Source organism: Micromys minutus, assembly GCF_963924665.1.
Source record: "Micromys minutus genome assembly, chromosome: 7".
Classification (NCBI taxonomy): Eukaryota; Metazoa; Chordata; class Mammalia; order Rodentia; family Muridae; genus Micromys; species Micromys minutus.
The window spans coordinates 3,634,444-3,650,605 of NC_137976.1; the positions used below are offsets into that span (position 1 = coordinate 3,634,444).

The 16,162-nt window shown below is 49.8% G+C and overlaps 1 protein-coding gene across 1 annotated transcript in view; it reads right to left on the reverse strand.

Annotated features, from left to right (window-relative positions):
- The window catches only part of SIM2 (SIM bHLH transcription factor 2), a 38,911-nt gene that overhangs the window by 7,736 nt on the left and 15,013 nt on the right, over positions 1 to 16,162 (reverse strand). The window contains exons 4-7 of the mRNA XM_080918970.1: positions 12,397 to 12,505; positions 11,099 to 11,184; positions 8,976 to 9,175; positions 4,096 to 4,202 (exon numbers count right to left, since the gene is read on the reverse strand). Coding sequence (XP_080775096.1) covers positions 4,096 to 4,202; positions 8,976 to 9,175; positions 11,099 to 11,184; positions 12,397 to 12,505 — 502 coding nt within the window. The remainder of the gene's footprint in view (positions 1 to 4,095; positions 4,203 to 8,975; positions 9,176 to 11,098; positions 11,185 to 12,396; positions 12,506 to 16,162) is intronic.

The following is a 16,162-nucleotide window of genomic DNA, read 5'->3' on the forward strand; positions in this document are numbered from 1 at the left end:
ACGCAGAGATGAGTGAACCCTAACTTAAGCGGATGGGCCTGTGGGCACACACCTGCTCAAACTGCCTTCTACCAACCACCCCGTCATGCAGTTCCCTGTGTGCAGAAGGATAATCAGTCCCTGACATACAGTTGCAAAGGCTAGACCTCTCCCGAGGAACTGTGGCTGGCAGATGGGGCTCCACACACACGTGCTCTTATCTGACCGGTTTTTTACCTTCCAAAGTTCTAGCAAAGAGGAGATTTGAGTTTTCTAAGCAGAGAGAAAAACCAGGTGTTTTGTTTTAACATGGGGAAGTGTTTTGTGTGGGAAGTTGGGAAGCAGAAATACAGCTTTCACAAGACCCCAAGCCTTTAGGAACATCTGTGGAGATGCATAGAGTAATGGACCAGGCCATAGAGTATGGCTCATCTACTTTCCCATCCCCATGACATCATGGGGGTGAATGATGTCATGGGTGATGAATGATGCCATGAGGGATGAATGGTGTCATGGGGGATGAATGATGTCATGGGGGATGAATGATGTCATGGGGGATGAATGATGTCATGAGGGATGAATGGTGTCATGGGGGATGAATGATGTCATGAGAGATGAATGGTGTCATGGGGGATGAATGATGTAATGGGGGATGAATGATGCCATGAGGGATGAATGATGTCATGAGGGATGAATGATGTCATGGGGGATGAATGATGTCATGGGGGATGAATGATGTCATGGGGGATGAATGGTGTCATGGGGGATGAATAATGTCATGGGGGATGAATGATGCCATGAGGAATGAATGATGTCATGGGGGATAAATGATGCCATGAGGGATGAATGATGTCATGGGGGATGAATGATGTCATGAAGGATGAATGATGCCATGAGGGATGAATGATGTCATGAGGGATGAATGATGCCATGAGGGATGAATGATGCCATGAGGGATGAATGATGTCATGGGGGATGAATGATGTCATGGGGGATGAATGACGTCATGAGGGATGAATGATGTCATGGGGGATAAATAATGTCATAGGGAATGAGTGGTGCCATAGGGAATAAATCATGTCATAAGGAATAAACGATGTCACAGGGGATGAGATGATACTTTCCTACCAAGTTACACAAAGGGTCCGCACCCACAGCTGAAGTAGGATCACAGAGATGTAAAGAATGTCCCTGCTACAGGCTGAGCTGTGCCATTCAGTGAGCTGAAACTCTCAGCCCTAACACCACAGAACATAGCTTTTTAGAGACAACGACTTTACAGAGATAAATATGGTGGCACAAGCATGGGCCCTGACCTGTTATGACCAGTGTCTTTATAAAATAATGGGACCACGGGAACAGACACACGGGGCTGAGAACTGGAAAGCCTGGGGACGATGCTGAGGAGAGGGGGTACCCATGCTGACACCCTGAATAGCATTGTGCCTCACACTGTGGAGAAATGAATGACTCTAGTCAGAGCTATCTGGGCTGTGGTGGTTCGTTGTGGTCACCTCAGAAAACTCGTCTGGTCTCCACAGGGATCTAAGCCTCATGAACAGCAGGGTCCTCAAGAAAGAAGCTATGTCACCTTTGTAGGGGTCTGAGGAACCAAACACAGCCAGGCTGTGAGAGGCAACAGCCTTGGGCATGGGGCTGGGATCAGGGTGGAATGGCGGGCTCAGTGCCTTCCATTCCTCATGGAGCAGGAGTGTGAGGATGGCCATGAGGTCATGGCTGTTAGCCAACGGGGACCTCAGACAGGAAAGCTGACAGGTCCAGGGAAGGTGTTGCTTCTGCGTACAGACTGGGAAACAGCTGGACAGCAACCACGAAGAGAAGTCTGAGGGGGACTGAGAAGGGGGCTCTGGGGCTTCCAGCTGCGGGCACCTGCTCTCCTGCTGGAGATCTGGCTTAAGCAAAGCACACTCTGACCAGACATGGAATGAGTCAGGGGATTAATGTCACTCACAAACCATTCTTAGCTGGGAATAACAGGAGCTGCCGAGTAAAAATGCTGGACACTTTTTTTTTCCCCTTGAACTCGGAGACATACGGCTCCCACTGGCTCCCAGAGCACCCCAGGACTGAGGGCCAGCTGGGACAGGAGCAGCCAGTGACATCCCTACACTTTCCTTTTTGAGACAAGGTCTCATGTATCCCAAACTGGTCACAAAATCTCTATAGATAAGGATGCCTTGCTGGGAGTCACAGGCCTTTAATCCCAGCATCAGAGACAGGGCTTCTGAATTCAAGGCAGATTTATGAGTTCAAGGCCAGCAGCTGGTCTACAGAGGAAGTTCCAACACTGCCAAGCTACACACACACTCTCTCTCTCTCTCTCTCTCTCTCTCTCTCTCTCTCTCTCTCTCTCTCTCCTCTCTCTCACACACACACACACACACACACACACACACACACTCACACACACACTCACACACACACTCAAAAGAAGGAAAGAAAGAAAGGAAAGAAAGAAGGAAGGAAGAAGGAGGAAAAGAACGACACCTTGAACTCCTGACCCTACCTGGATTAGAACCCAGGGCCTGTGATTCTGTGTTGCCTGCAGACAACTCCTGTTAGAGTTACCTTTAGTCTGGTCAATATGTGGAAATAGGAAACGTCCCATTAGACCCCTGGCTTTCACACTCATACACACACATGTGTATATATATACCTTTACATATGTGCACAAACATGTCCATATGACATAAACAAAACACAGATACATGTGCATATACACATACATACACACATACACACATACTGTTTCTAACTCATCTCTGTGTGCCAAGGGGCCTGGAGTCTGGTCATGGCAGGTCTCCCTGTGACCTTGGAGAAAGGAGAGCAGCCCAGATGATTTTCTATTCACCATCCCCTGGTCACACCGCATAGCCAAGAGGACAGTGCAGCCCCTGGATTTGCCAGCCACCTCCAAGGACACTAGCAAATGCCCTCTAGCATCTCCAGCTGATCCAGAACAAAACAAACATGACCCAGGCCACACCTGGAAGGCCCCAGCTTGCCCAAGCATTTGCATCCTGCAAGTACCCGACACTCTCTGTGGGCCTGAAGAGGCTGCAAAGCAGAAGAATGAGATGTTTCGTTCTCCCCGGATTATACTCTGTATTCCTGAAGAAAGGTGACAGTTCTTTACCCCCCTCTGCTAGGTCCAGAAACTGCCTCCATGGGCAAATCAACCCTGCCTCCTATGCTAGGACAGAAGCTGTCTCTGGCATCCCAGTGCACAGGACTCAACTGCCACAGAACTCTGCGGGGTGGCCACGGGCAAGTGCAAGGCCCTCTCTGAACTTCAGTATCCTTAAAAGTAAAATGAAGGGCTGGAAAGGTGTCTCAGAGGTTAAGAGTACTGACTGCTCTTCCAGAGGTCCTGAGTTCAAATCCCAGCATCCACATGGTGGCTCACAACCATCTGTAATGGGATCTGATGCCCTCTTCTGGTGTGTCTGAAGACAGCTACAGTGTACTTATATAAATTAAATAAATAAATTTTTTAAAGTAAAATGAAGATCTCTTTCACTGCTTGGTAGTCTATTTAGTTTCTTCCTCTTTTTCCTCTTCCTCTTTTTCCTCTTCTTCTTCTACTATATTGGAGTACCCTGTTGCTATCTTCTGACACACCAGAAGAGGACATCGGATCCCATTATTGATGGTTGTGAGCCACCATGTGGTTGTTGGGGTTTGAACTCAGGACCTCTTGGAGAGCAGTTAGTGCTCTTAACCACTGAGCCATCTCTCCAGAGCCTCTACTTAATTTCTAAATCCAGTACCTGGCCATACATATTAAGGGTTCCACCCTATTCTTGTACTAATACTGCTGGTGTTCATAACTGGAGTCCAGATCCCATAGATTAGCTGGACCTCCAAGTCCACAGTCTAGAACCCAGGGCCTCTGGGGTCTGACACCATTACTACAACCATGCCCGTGAGTGGCAGAGAAAGGCAGCAGGAGCCATCGTTAGCAAGGGGCAAAGGGAGTCACACTGGACTTTATGATTCACACATATGCCAGCCCCAGGCAAGAGGCACGTCCCATCCCCGTCCCTAGTGCTCTCACCTTGACCAGCTGCCCCGGCCCAGTGGCTTGATACTCACAGAGGTGGTGTGCGTAGCGGAGGTGGAAGGTGTCACAGCCGTGCACGTGATGGTACAGTGTTTTCTCGATCAGGTCTTGTGGCTCGTAGCCCGTAAGTTCTGTCACCCTGTGGAAGGACGGTTGTCCCATGAGTCAAGCTGCTCTTAGGCAATTCCCTTTAAACCAGTATTTGCTTTGCCAATGAGTCAAGTGCAAAGAGGCTCTGGAGCAGGAGGCGTTGGTGTTGGGATGATCTTTTTTTACAGGAAGAAAAATCTTTGAATCCTAGCTCCGGCTAGGCTGTAGAACTTTGAGTAAGAATGTTCTGGAACCACGGTTAGGAACGCATTTGAGATGGCTTAGCAATGAAACTTTTCTCGAACCCTGCCTATCTGTGGACACTGAGGAGAAAGCTTGGATAGGGCGCAGTGGTCCAACATACGCTGTGGTGGGGAGAGCACCTGCAGGCCTGTGGGGACTGTCCTTCATGAGCCTGTTTTGTTCTGTGTGTGACCAACTGCATGCCACCCCATCCCTGTCCTCCAGTGTTGGGATTATAGGCAGTTCCGCCAGGCGTGGCCTTTGGATCTGAACCTGGGCCCTCATGCTTACACAGAAGACACTTTGTCCACCGAACCATCTCCCCGTCTCCTTCGTTTGCTTAACCCTAATACAATATGCGTCCCATAATGTTTACCATCTTACCATTGTATGTGCATGGTCTAGTGAGTCAGCTATGGGTTCATTTACAACACTCACGCTCTGCCATGATCACCTTCCCACGCCTTCTGATTATCCCAAACAGAAACTCCTCACCTTCAAAACATCACACCAGGCCTTCCATTATAGTCCCGGTCTTACATTCAATCCCCTGTCTCCCTGAACTTGCATGTTCAAAACCAGAATGCTACATCTTTCACATAGGATAGCACGTCTGAGCTACACTGCCATTTGGAGCACGAGGCAGAGTCACAGAGTTCTGCGACTGAGTACTATCCTCTCATGGAAATACCGCGCTTTGGGTTTTGTGTATCCTCTGGTCTGCTGGTGGGTACTGAAGCTGTCTCCACTTCCTGGCTCTGGGCTGTTTAAATCACGGTTCTACATTGGGTACCGTCAGTCATGGTGGTTGGTCTCCAGATTGTACAGTCGGGTGGTTCCTGCTAATGAGGACGGCAGGATCACTGTGTAAGCCTGGCACCCATGAAGGATTATCCGCAGACCCCCCAGAACTGCAAACGCTCTGGATGGAAGGTGCTCACTCTCCTCAGGAGTGGGGAGGCTTTCCCAGTGTGCCTGTCACATGATCCATCTACTTTCAACAAGTCCCAGACATATTAATTTCTCACGTCAGCGCTTTGAAGAGAAATGGCTGTCAGCAACTAAGCGCTCATCCGCGCTGCATCGGGCCGTCCCTTCCGTGGGTGGGACTGTGTGTGGGGGTGATGTGGCTTCATAGACTTGGCACAACCAAGCAGGGAACTGTGTCCTTAAAAGAGGTAGGTGGCCCTAAGCATGCCGGTGACAGATATTTAAGAACAGATGAAGGATTCTGAACACAGCATGGCAGCAGGGAGGCTGGCTGCCAGCTCTGAAACGCTAGCCACAGACAGAACTGGGAAACGTGACCCCATCTTCATTCTTTAATCTGCTCGGACCTGGATCATACATGTCTCAGAGCCTCAAATTTCCCTGGAATGGCTCTCTGGTAGCCCCTATATTTCCAGTGATGTGCCTCTAAGATGGGGAAGAAGCACGGTTCCAGGTGAGTATGTGGGGGGGGGGCGGGCGCCAGCTCCTGCTCTGTGTGTTTAGGACTCTCGAGATTTCTCCAAGAGTCACCTAGAACTTCAAACCCAGTCACACTGGGTGGGAGGAAGGGTAAAGACAGCTGACTTCAAAAGCAACCCAGGTATCTCTGCAGCATAAACTGAGAGGCTTCTCCAGCCCCTGGACCACTGGGCAAATCTCATCAACATTAAAAATTAAAGGCCCGGGAAAGGGCTCGGCGGGGCGCCCTCCTAGGTTTCCACAAACCTCCAGCGTCTGTAAACCTGTCAGAGGGATGTGCCACACCCCAAACATCACTGGCCTCACCCAACCTTAGCCCAAGCATCAGCTACAGTTTCAAAGCGAAAACCACAAACCCTGAGGATCCAAACATCAGGTTAAGTGGAGCTCAGTTGTGCTGGGATTATACCGGATGAGTGGCCAGCAGCTGTTCCCCCAGGCCACCACCCTTGCTCCTGTGACCCGGGAACCTCAGGCCAACATCTTCTCCACTGTCAATCTGAGGCTGTCCCTCCAGAGCTGGCTCTAGCCCAGCAGGCTTTTAAGAACATGTTGCTACAACTAGACAGAAACACAAGCAGTGGTGAAGGATCCTGACTCCCTTACGTGTTTTCTAGATGTCAGCAGCCTGGCTTCTGAGCTAGCCTGCACCCTTCCAGCAGCCTGGTTTCTGAGCTAGCCTGCACCCTTCCTTGAAAAAAGATGTCCACATTTAAAAGTGCTGTGAGCTGGGCAACTAGAAAAGACTTCCAGTTGCTCCTCTGGGGACTGTCTCTTCTTTCCTCTTTGAGCGGATTCAGCAGAGAATTCTCTCTCTCTCTCTCTCTCTCTCATTTTTTTTTAACTGTCTGAAAAATACAAGCAGGCTGTGCTGGCTAGCTTTATGTCAACTTGACACAAGCTAGAGTCATCAGGGAGGAGAAAGCCTTAATTGAGAAAAATGCCTTCATAAGATCCATCTGTAAGGTATTTTCTTAATTAGTGATTAATGAGGGAAGGCCCAGCCCATGGTGGATGGCGCCATCCCTAGGCTGGTGGTCCTGGGTTCTATAAGAAAGCAGGCTGAGAAAGCCAGGGGAAGCAAGTCAGTGAGCAGCATCCCTCCATGGCCTCTGCATCAGCTCCTGCCTCCAGGTTCCTGCCCTATCTGAGTTCCTGTCCTGACTTCCTCCAGTGATGGACAATCTGGAAGTGTGAGCCCTTTGCTCCCCAGCTTGCTTTTTGGTCATGGTGTTTCGTCGCAGCAGTGGTGACCCTAACTAGGACAGCTGTTTCTTCTGCGCTTCTTCAGCCATGACCTTGGACAGCCTCATGCTGCCTACTTCCAGAGCCCTCATCACCATCCCTCCCAGGGTCTGATGCAGCCTCGCCACTCCCCACCCCCAAGCCCCTGCCATCTGCAGTCCTTGCTTCTGCCAGAAACAAACAGAACGTGCCACCATTCCGCCATCTCCGAGGGTGCTGGCCAAAGATTCCATCTCAGTTTTGCCTGGAGTTTTAGGGTGGCCCTGTAATGCTGTCTCTCTCACTTCCCAACCCTTTGAACAGCTTTGAGGAATGTGAGAATCAATCTTGACTAACCTCACATCTTGCACCCCACCCTGGGCCTGGGCCAGATGGGTTTTCTCTTCAATAAAGAGCCAATACGTAGTGCTGTGGGGTAATTTAATGCGGTAGTTCACCTTTCTTTGTAAGTCGTTTGTTTTGCTTAACTTGGTTTATTTGAGTCAGTCTTGCTCTGTAGCTCAAACTGGCTTTGAATCGGCTTCAGGTTAGCCTGGAACTCATAGTAATCCTCCTGCCTCAGCCTCACGAGCAGTGTATTATGGATGTGAGTCTTTACACTATTTTTCATTAACTTGAAAACCATAGAACAGGAAAAGATCAGTAGCCCAGAATACTGGTACATGCCTGTAGTCGCTCCTTCTCATAAGGTTGAGGCAGGAGGATTGCTTGAGTCCTGGAGTCTCTGGAAGCACATTGGCCTGTGCAGCCAAGGAACCTACATGCCTCATGGTCATGTGGATATTTGAGGCTGGGAGTCTTCGGCTGCTTCCTGTCTGCTGACTACTTTCTTCTTCCTGAGGACTTCCAGGAAGCTGCATGGTGGGCACAGCCAACAGTTTTTGACCAAGGGCAATGGAAGAGGGCAACAGCAGGTGAAACTCAAGTTCTGTGGAGACTGGATCATTCCAGAATGTGGAGCACACGGGTATCAAAACACCTCAGATGTCCCACGGAAATACAGCTGCTGGCTATCAAATGCTGAGCTCCTGAGGCCAATGGTGGTGGTGCACGTCTTTAATCCCAGCACGAGAGAGACAGAGGCAAGCGGATCTCTGTGAGTTCAAGGCCAGCCTGGTCTACAGAGCAAGTTCCAGGACAGCCATGGCACTGACAATAACCAAAAAAATCAAAGCCAAAAAACACGATTTAACTCTTGAGCCCTGAAGCTCTCTGGGTATGGTCAGAAGCTGCTCCAGCAAGGCCTTCTGAAACAAAAGCCTCACTTGCCTTCCCCTCCCCAGCCTAGGCCAGGTGTCCACGGACCACGGTCACCCCTCCCCAGTGCCGGGGGAACTGTCTGCTTTCACCATTACTGATGGTGGCTGTCACCGTGGTAGGTGCTTCACACGCTGTTCAGAGTGAAATACCATCTATTTAAAAATGTGTGGAGGAGAGATGAGCGAGAATCCAAGTCACAGCTTTCAGAAAAGACCAAAGGAGACCAAATGTGAAGTGCCTGCCCCTCCCCCAGCGCTCCAGAGGAAGAGGTGAGGATCAAGGTCATAGGCAAATAGTGAATTTGAGGCCAGCCTGGGCTACATGAGACCTTGTCTCAAAAGAAAGGGGGGGGAGGGAGAGCCCTCTTACATCATAACATAAATGCCCATCGAAAGCTTATGATTCAAGCATCAAAACAAGTTCCTGCATCTTAAGTCTGTTGTGGATTCTTTCCCTTCATGACTAACCTCCTTGCTAATCTACACACTTAGTAGGTCTTTTTCCTTGTTTTAGTTCACCTCAGTAATGTAGCTCTCAAAGACCAGGACTCCCCACTGGGGCCTTCTGGGAAATCAGCAATGGTGGCAGCCAGGGGCTGACTCACCTGGAATCCAGGAATATGAGCTTCAGGTCGAGGCTGGCTCTGAACATGAACATGTTGCTGTGGAGTTTGATCTCTGTGATGGCGCTGGGTGGCAGTGACTGGCCCACGGCCACCAGCCCCACGATCTGGTAACAGGAGTCATACAGGGACATGTCCAGCATGTACTGCCTGATCTTCAAGTAGCCACTGCAGTGGATGACCTAGGGTGGAGAGCAGGGGCTCGGTCAGCACCGCTCTGCCTTAGCCTTTGGGTTTGTTTGTTTGTTTGTGAAGTGCTAGGGTATTCTTCGACCAAGTTTCTGTACAGTTGTATAACCAACATGCCCATTTTGTATCCGGTGGTTGTGGCAGCGCACGCCTTTAATCTCAGCACTGGGAGGCAGAGGCAGGTATATCTCTGAGTTCAAGGTTCAAGGCCAACCTGGTCTACAGAGTGAGTTTCTGGATAGCCAAGAGAAACCCTATATAGAAAACAAAAACAGAAACAAAAAACCACCACCACCACCAACAAAAATCCAGTTTCTTATGAAATCAGGTGCACAGGAGGCCCCAGGCTCACTAACACACTAACACATGGTGGACTGCCCCAGGCTCACTAACACACTAACACATGGTGGACTACCCCAGGCTCACTAACACACTAACACATGGTGGACTGCCCCAGGCTCACTAACACATGGTGGACTGCCCCAGGCTCACTAACACATGGTGGACTGCCCCAGGCTCACTAACACACTAACACATGGTGGACTGCCCCAGGCTCACTAACATACTAACACATGGTGGACTGCCCCAGGCTCACTAACACACTAACACATGGTGGACTGCCCCAGGCTCACTAACACACTAACACATGGTGAACTGCCCCAGGCTCACTAACACACTAACACATGGTGGACTGCCCCAGGCTCACTAACACACTAACACATGGTGAACTGCCCCAGGCTCACTAACACACTAACACATGGTGGACTACCCCAGGCTCACTAACACACTAACACATGGTGGACTGCCCCAGGCTCACTAACACATGGTGGACTGCCCCAGGCTCACTAACACATGGTGGACTGCCCCAGGCTCACTAACACATGGTGGACTGCCCTGGGCTCACTAACTCGTGGTGGACTTGCCAAGCTTGACTAGAGAACACAACAAAGATGCAGTACGGAATTAGCTGCCTTCCTAGGAGCGCCTGCCATAATTTAAACCCCTAACAGGATTGAACCTGACATTTCTATCACTACCCCAGGTAATTAAGAATTCTCTAAGTAAAATCTTTGTTTACATTTTTTGGCCGGTGCTGGGGATCCAGACTCAGGCCCTCATGCTTGCCTGGAACCCCAAACCCATCCTCCTCCTTTTCCAAGGGGCAAATGGATAGGGCTGCCAGCTCAGCTCTGCCCGCAACCCCCACTTCCACCCCTACCCCAGAGAAAAACAGCACAAGAGCCTCCTGCAGGGATCCCGGCAGATTGTCCCCAACTTACCCTCATACCTGGCAATTCCTGTCTAACACTGAGGCACACTGTTGCCAACTGGTCCTGTAGTTGATCTGCTCCAGGCTTGTGTGATTAACCTCAGCGAGTGACCATATGAGGCAGGCAGTGGGCTGGGCTAAGACGTCTCAGCCCTGCCACTCAGCTTGGCATGTCTTCTCCCTTCACCTCCCATTCACCCCCTTCAGAAGGCCAGGGGATGCAGTACCACAGACAGAGCACTGCTTGGCACCTGGGAGAGCCTCGGTGGTTATCAAGAAATGCCGTCTTAGATGCCAGACTCATCGAGCATTCCAGTAGTTAGAGCAACATCTCTATGGAGCAATTGCTCACCAAAGCTCTGAGACCGTGCCCAGGATGCTCAACCAATGCAGGGCAGCTGTTGAGCTGGTCCCTGGCAGGCAAAGTGGATCTATGCTAAGCCACAGCAATCCTGGTCTTTATGATGAAATCCGACCTGGAGCTTCTGTGTACGGTGCTAGGTCTTTGGGCTTATAATCTACCCTGAGCCTTGCTCAAGACTGTCCTGGCAGAGGTGACATGGTAGGTTCCCCCATCCCCTCTCCTGTGTGATGTACAGTGAAGACCCCCGCAGCCTCTCCTGGCCCCACCAGGAGCGCAGTGTACCTTGTATCCACTGCATGTCAGGCCTGCATTTCTTTTTGCCAAGACGCACTTCATTCGGAGAAAGAAAGACCGCTCTATCTCGTACTCTGAAAGCAGAGGTGCCGTTAGTAAGGAACTGTCCTGCTTTCATCCCAACAGCCTCCAGACTCCCACTCTCAAATCCCCAGGGCAGACAAAGCTGCCAGATGCCTCCCCACGCACAGTCAGACTCTGACCCAGAGAGTCCTGCCAACAACCAAAGTCTAAGTGGGGAAGGAAGAGACAGTGATCCTCTTGGGACAGTTTCCAAGGCTTTGAAGAAGTATCTCTGGAACACCCTTCCAGGGCTCAGCCTTTACCTGCTGAGCTCTCCTAGCCTTGTCCTGCCTTCCTTTTCCATCCCTCACAAAGGGAAGCTTTGACCACCTTTAACTGTAACCCCCAGGTAAGAAGGAAACCCATTAGTGAGCGCACCTTTAGGGACTGCCAGGGTGAGCTGAAAGGCTGGGGCCTCTAGAACACACTATGTCTTCTTAGCACTCATCATGACTGTAATTTAAGGATGTGTGTGTGTGTGTGTGTGTGTGTGTGATGACCAGGGATTTTAAAGCAATCTATGGCATGGCACACAACAGAAAGTCCCTGCACAGAATATTTCCACATGCAAAAAGTAGATTACAAAAGAAACCAGCTAGGTTGGTAAAGAATTAGCAAGATATTTAAACATAGCAATATGAATATTTACTGCCTATTTACTGTGGTAAGATATAATCATAGGCCCCATCACTCAGAAAGTATCCAAGTATCCACCGCATACACAAAGTCTTTTAAATATCTGAGCCAACAAAGCTGAGGTTCTAATGATCACAGCACGGTCGAAGGCCTCCAGTTGTGTGCAAAGAAAATACAAAATTAGGTAGATATAATTTCCCCCTGGTATCTGTCCTCGGAAGAAGCAGGTGCACCTAGGCTCACGAGAGGCTGCACTGGCATTGTGAACCAGGAGCATGTGAGGGGAACAGCCTGTGACCCAGTGCTGAACAGCTTGTGACACATAGTAGGGACTCCATAACTGCCCACTGAAAACACAGAGGCAGGTGGGGGACAAAGGATGAGTGCCCGGCCTGTAAGTGCAAAGCCCTGGTCTTGATCCACAGGAGTGTGAGCAGGCAGCCTCCAGGCACATGTGTGGCTGCCGTTAATCGGACCCAGACCAACCCCAACCCACTGGCAGGGGTAGGAAGCGGAAGCAAACCCTGTCCTTGGAGCAGGAGCGTAACCTTGCTTCATTCTGGTTTCCTGAGCCATCCAGGACGAACCTTGGAGCAGGTGATGGTGAAGCGGTGGATGCGCCGTAAGCACCGCTGTCATCTCGTCGTGGTCAGAAGGGTGTATGTATTCATAAATACTGTTGCCTGTGAGTTCCACCTGACAGGGGACGGAAGGATCACACATGTCATAGGTCCCTCCACAGTGAGTGCAAGGGGAGAGAAAACAGCAGGTGTGTCACGGGCTCACATTCCAGGCCAGGACTCCGGACTCTGCTTGCAGCTCACACCTTGGCCAAATGCACGGGTGGAAATGAGCTTCTGTTTGCAGAGATCTGAACTGTGCCCCTAATCCTGACCCCCCCAAAAAAGAGCCAAGAGCACAGGCTTGGGTTTCCAGAGGGTCCTAAGTGGAAAAGGGACACAGACGGTAGACAAACTGAAGGGTGGAGGTGACACCCATGGCTAGAGACTTGGACACTGTCCTTCAGACAGGGAACATCCGAGACACTAAAGCTGCCTCTGTCCCAGTGTCACTTAACATGCCATGACAGGAGACTGACCAGCCAGAGACCAGCTGCCTTGAGACTTCTGCAACCCCTGGAGAGCCGTGTCCGCTCAGAGGCTGACCAGCTGAGAACTGTAGACAAGACTCCCGTGCCACTCAGACAAAAGCCCTTCTGTGTCAGCGCTGAACCATGCCCGGCACAGCCAGAGAGCTCCCTGGTGTTGCCAGGAATATGTCTGTGACCTTCCTGGTCCAAGCTTACTCTGCAGACCCACCCAGGGTATGGGCTTTGTCCCTCTGCATGACTTGTGCCTGAGGAGGGGTGGAGCTTAGGCAACATGAATCAGCAGTTGCTTCTTTTGCTATCTCAGCATTTAGACATCCCAGACACACCCCACAGGGAACCCCACGGCAGACCCTTGGCAACAGCCATGCTGGATAGGGCCCTGGAGTAGACTCCTGTGCAGCAGTGGGGGTCTTATTCTTTAGAACTACAACCCACAAGCGTTGAGTCAGCATACCTAGTATAACTTAGGGGGCCCCAAGAATGGTGGTATTAATTCCATCAGAGCCAGTGGCCCTCGAAGCCCAGTCAGTGTAGAGAGAGACTCTCTGCTCTCACAAAGTGCCTTCGGATGACAAGGACCTCAGGTGGACCTGAAGACCCCTCAGTCCAGGCAGAGGGTAAACCCAGACAACAGAGAGGCTGTGTGGCTGGTTGTCCCCGGCTTCGGATACTGCGAGTCCTTCCGAGGGCACACCTGGAGCTGAGTGCTGTGGTCACAGGATCATCTGTCCAGGAGGCTGACTGTCACCTCAGGAAGCATCCTAGTGACATGCTTTCTCTGTGTTAACATCCAACCCAAGGCCAAGAAGCAAAGAAGAGGCAGCTCTGCTTCCATTCTTAGCTCTTCCAGCTTGTCAGGAGACGAGGGTTACTTTTCCTTCTACATAAACCACGTCTAAGCCTTACCTTACAGACAACATCCACCTTTCTATTTCCTTCATTATCCCCGATACAAACAGCACATGGGGGGCATCCAAGCAGATAGCTCCTCCCTGTTACCTACTTAACCCACACACCCTAAACCTGAGGCTTCACAACCATCCCCAGAGCCTGCCTCTCTGAAAATACAGTGCCTGATTAAAAATCATGTTACATTTGATCCTCAGTAACTTGTGTGTGTGTGTGTGTGTGTGTGTGTGTGTGTGTTGGGCCGGTACTGAGAGAAGGCGCTCACATGTAGAGGCCAGAGCATGACTTGTTGGATTTGATTCTCTCCTTCCACCATATGGGTTCTGGGAATTGAAGTTTGTCTGAAACATGAGGTCACCGGCTTCGGTGGCAAGCACCCTCTCCCCTGAGCCATCTCCCCCAGCCAGGGGATTTTATTAAAAAATAAATAATTAAGAATTAATCATTTTTCTTGCACAACATTCTTGTTAATTCCTAAAAAGTTTGAATAACCAGCTGCTTGAAGCCAGCTGTTTGAGACAGGAACATCGCCTTTCTCTGAAGGTGTCGGGAGTGAGGGGCGGTCACTGTGGAGGTGATGGAAAGGTCCAAGCCAACAGCTGAGACACTAACTCCTTCAGGTTTGCTTCCTTCCCTCCATCAACTGCCTACACACACACACACACACACACACACACACACACACACACACACACATACACGCACGCACGCATGCACATGCACATCCACCCACCTGTCCATCACCCCCACCCCATCCACTTCTGCCCTTAATTCCAATGGCTTATTTGAAAAACAAACCGGAGGTGGAATGGATTTTATATCGTCCAATTATTCTTCCTCCCTTGCTTTGTTCTGAAGGAAGACAGCATTTAATCTTTGTGCTCGAGCGACGTCTCTGCCGACGAGCACCTTCAGAGACTCTCTGCTGATGACCCAACCTGCCCTTTAACTAAACTGCTGTCTGGTTTCAAAGCTTCTGTTCTCGTGATGGGTGGGAGTACAGACAATCCAAGATTTGTGGGTGAAGGACTTGGTGCTTTGAGCTCTGGGGTCCATTGTAAAATGAATGGGATTGTCGAGGAACCCCAATAACCTTTAAGCAACGGAAATGTCTTTATGGAAAAAATATGGGGCAATACATAACAGTGCAGACCTTAACTCAAAATCATGGTTGACGTGGCATTTCCTGTATTTATACGTGTGTTCATGCTTTCAAATGCAGAAAGAAATGCAGCTGCCTTACCCAAGTCCCCCAATATATGTAACTCTAAAGACAGGTATTTGTCTCAACAAAACTCCCCAGGTCTCATATCTCAGCCTTATTGAAAGGACTTCAATGAGCTGTTTTAGTGTCCCTAAAGCCCTGATGACCACAAAAGCAACGGTGTTCCTGCTGAGAGCTTGCTAATGCTTTGCTGAATAGTTTCTTCCTGCCCAGAAAGCTGATATGACAAACTTGGCGGTAAAGGCCCAGTGTGGAAGCGCAGAGCTGCCGAGAAATGTGCAGGGCGCTGTCTGGGCATCTGCTGGCTGAAGCAGATGAATCCTTTTAAATTAAGACGGGCTGAGATTCGAGATCCTGGCTCTGTAATCAAGCAGAAACCATTGCCTTTTATTCCTCAAGAGAAAGGGATTCTGTCTCATGCCCCTGAACGGTACGGCTGCTTCTCCCGAAATCCTTCCCCAATATTCCATTTTTCTTCATGTGTCCCATGAACAGCCATTTCACATGTGTACATGTCTTTGAAAATGAACATTGGTTACTTAAACATTACAGAGCATAACTTTGTTAGATTTAAACCACATGGCTACTTAAAATGTATACGCAACTCGATTTTCGATTTTTCCTTCATTGTCATCTTTAAACCAGAATTTGACAACAGTGATCACATTTGTTTGCTAATTGGGAAGCAAAATTAAAGAATAAATTTATCCCTGAGAAATAGATTTCTTATCCCAACATTATTTTTATATGTAATGATGGTGTTCAGATGGAGATGAGGAATTATTTTTACCTCAGATAGATCATTCTGACGGGATGGTCCCTTTCTGTGACTTCCTCACAACCGTGGCTCAGAGCAGCGTGTGCTCCCCGTGGCCCTCGACTGCTGAGTGTGGCCTGGACTCCACAGGAGCAGCATCTGCTGATGGTGTCACTGAGTCTAACCTGGACATTCTGTGAACACAGAATGCCACCACGAAACTAGAACCTATGAAAGACCGACTGTCACTCACGAGAAAGCACTCGGCTTACTCCACAAAGTCTCATTAAGGCCACTTCATTGTATTTTGCTGTCCAGGGATCAAACTCAAGGCCTCATACCTGACACTGA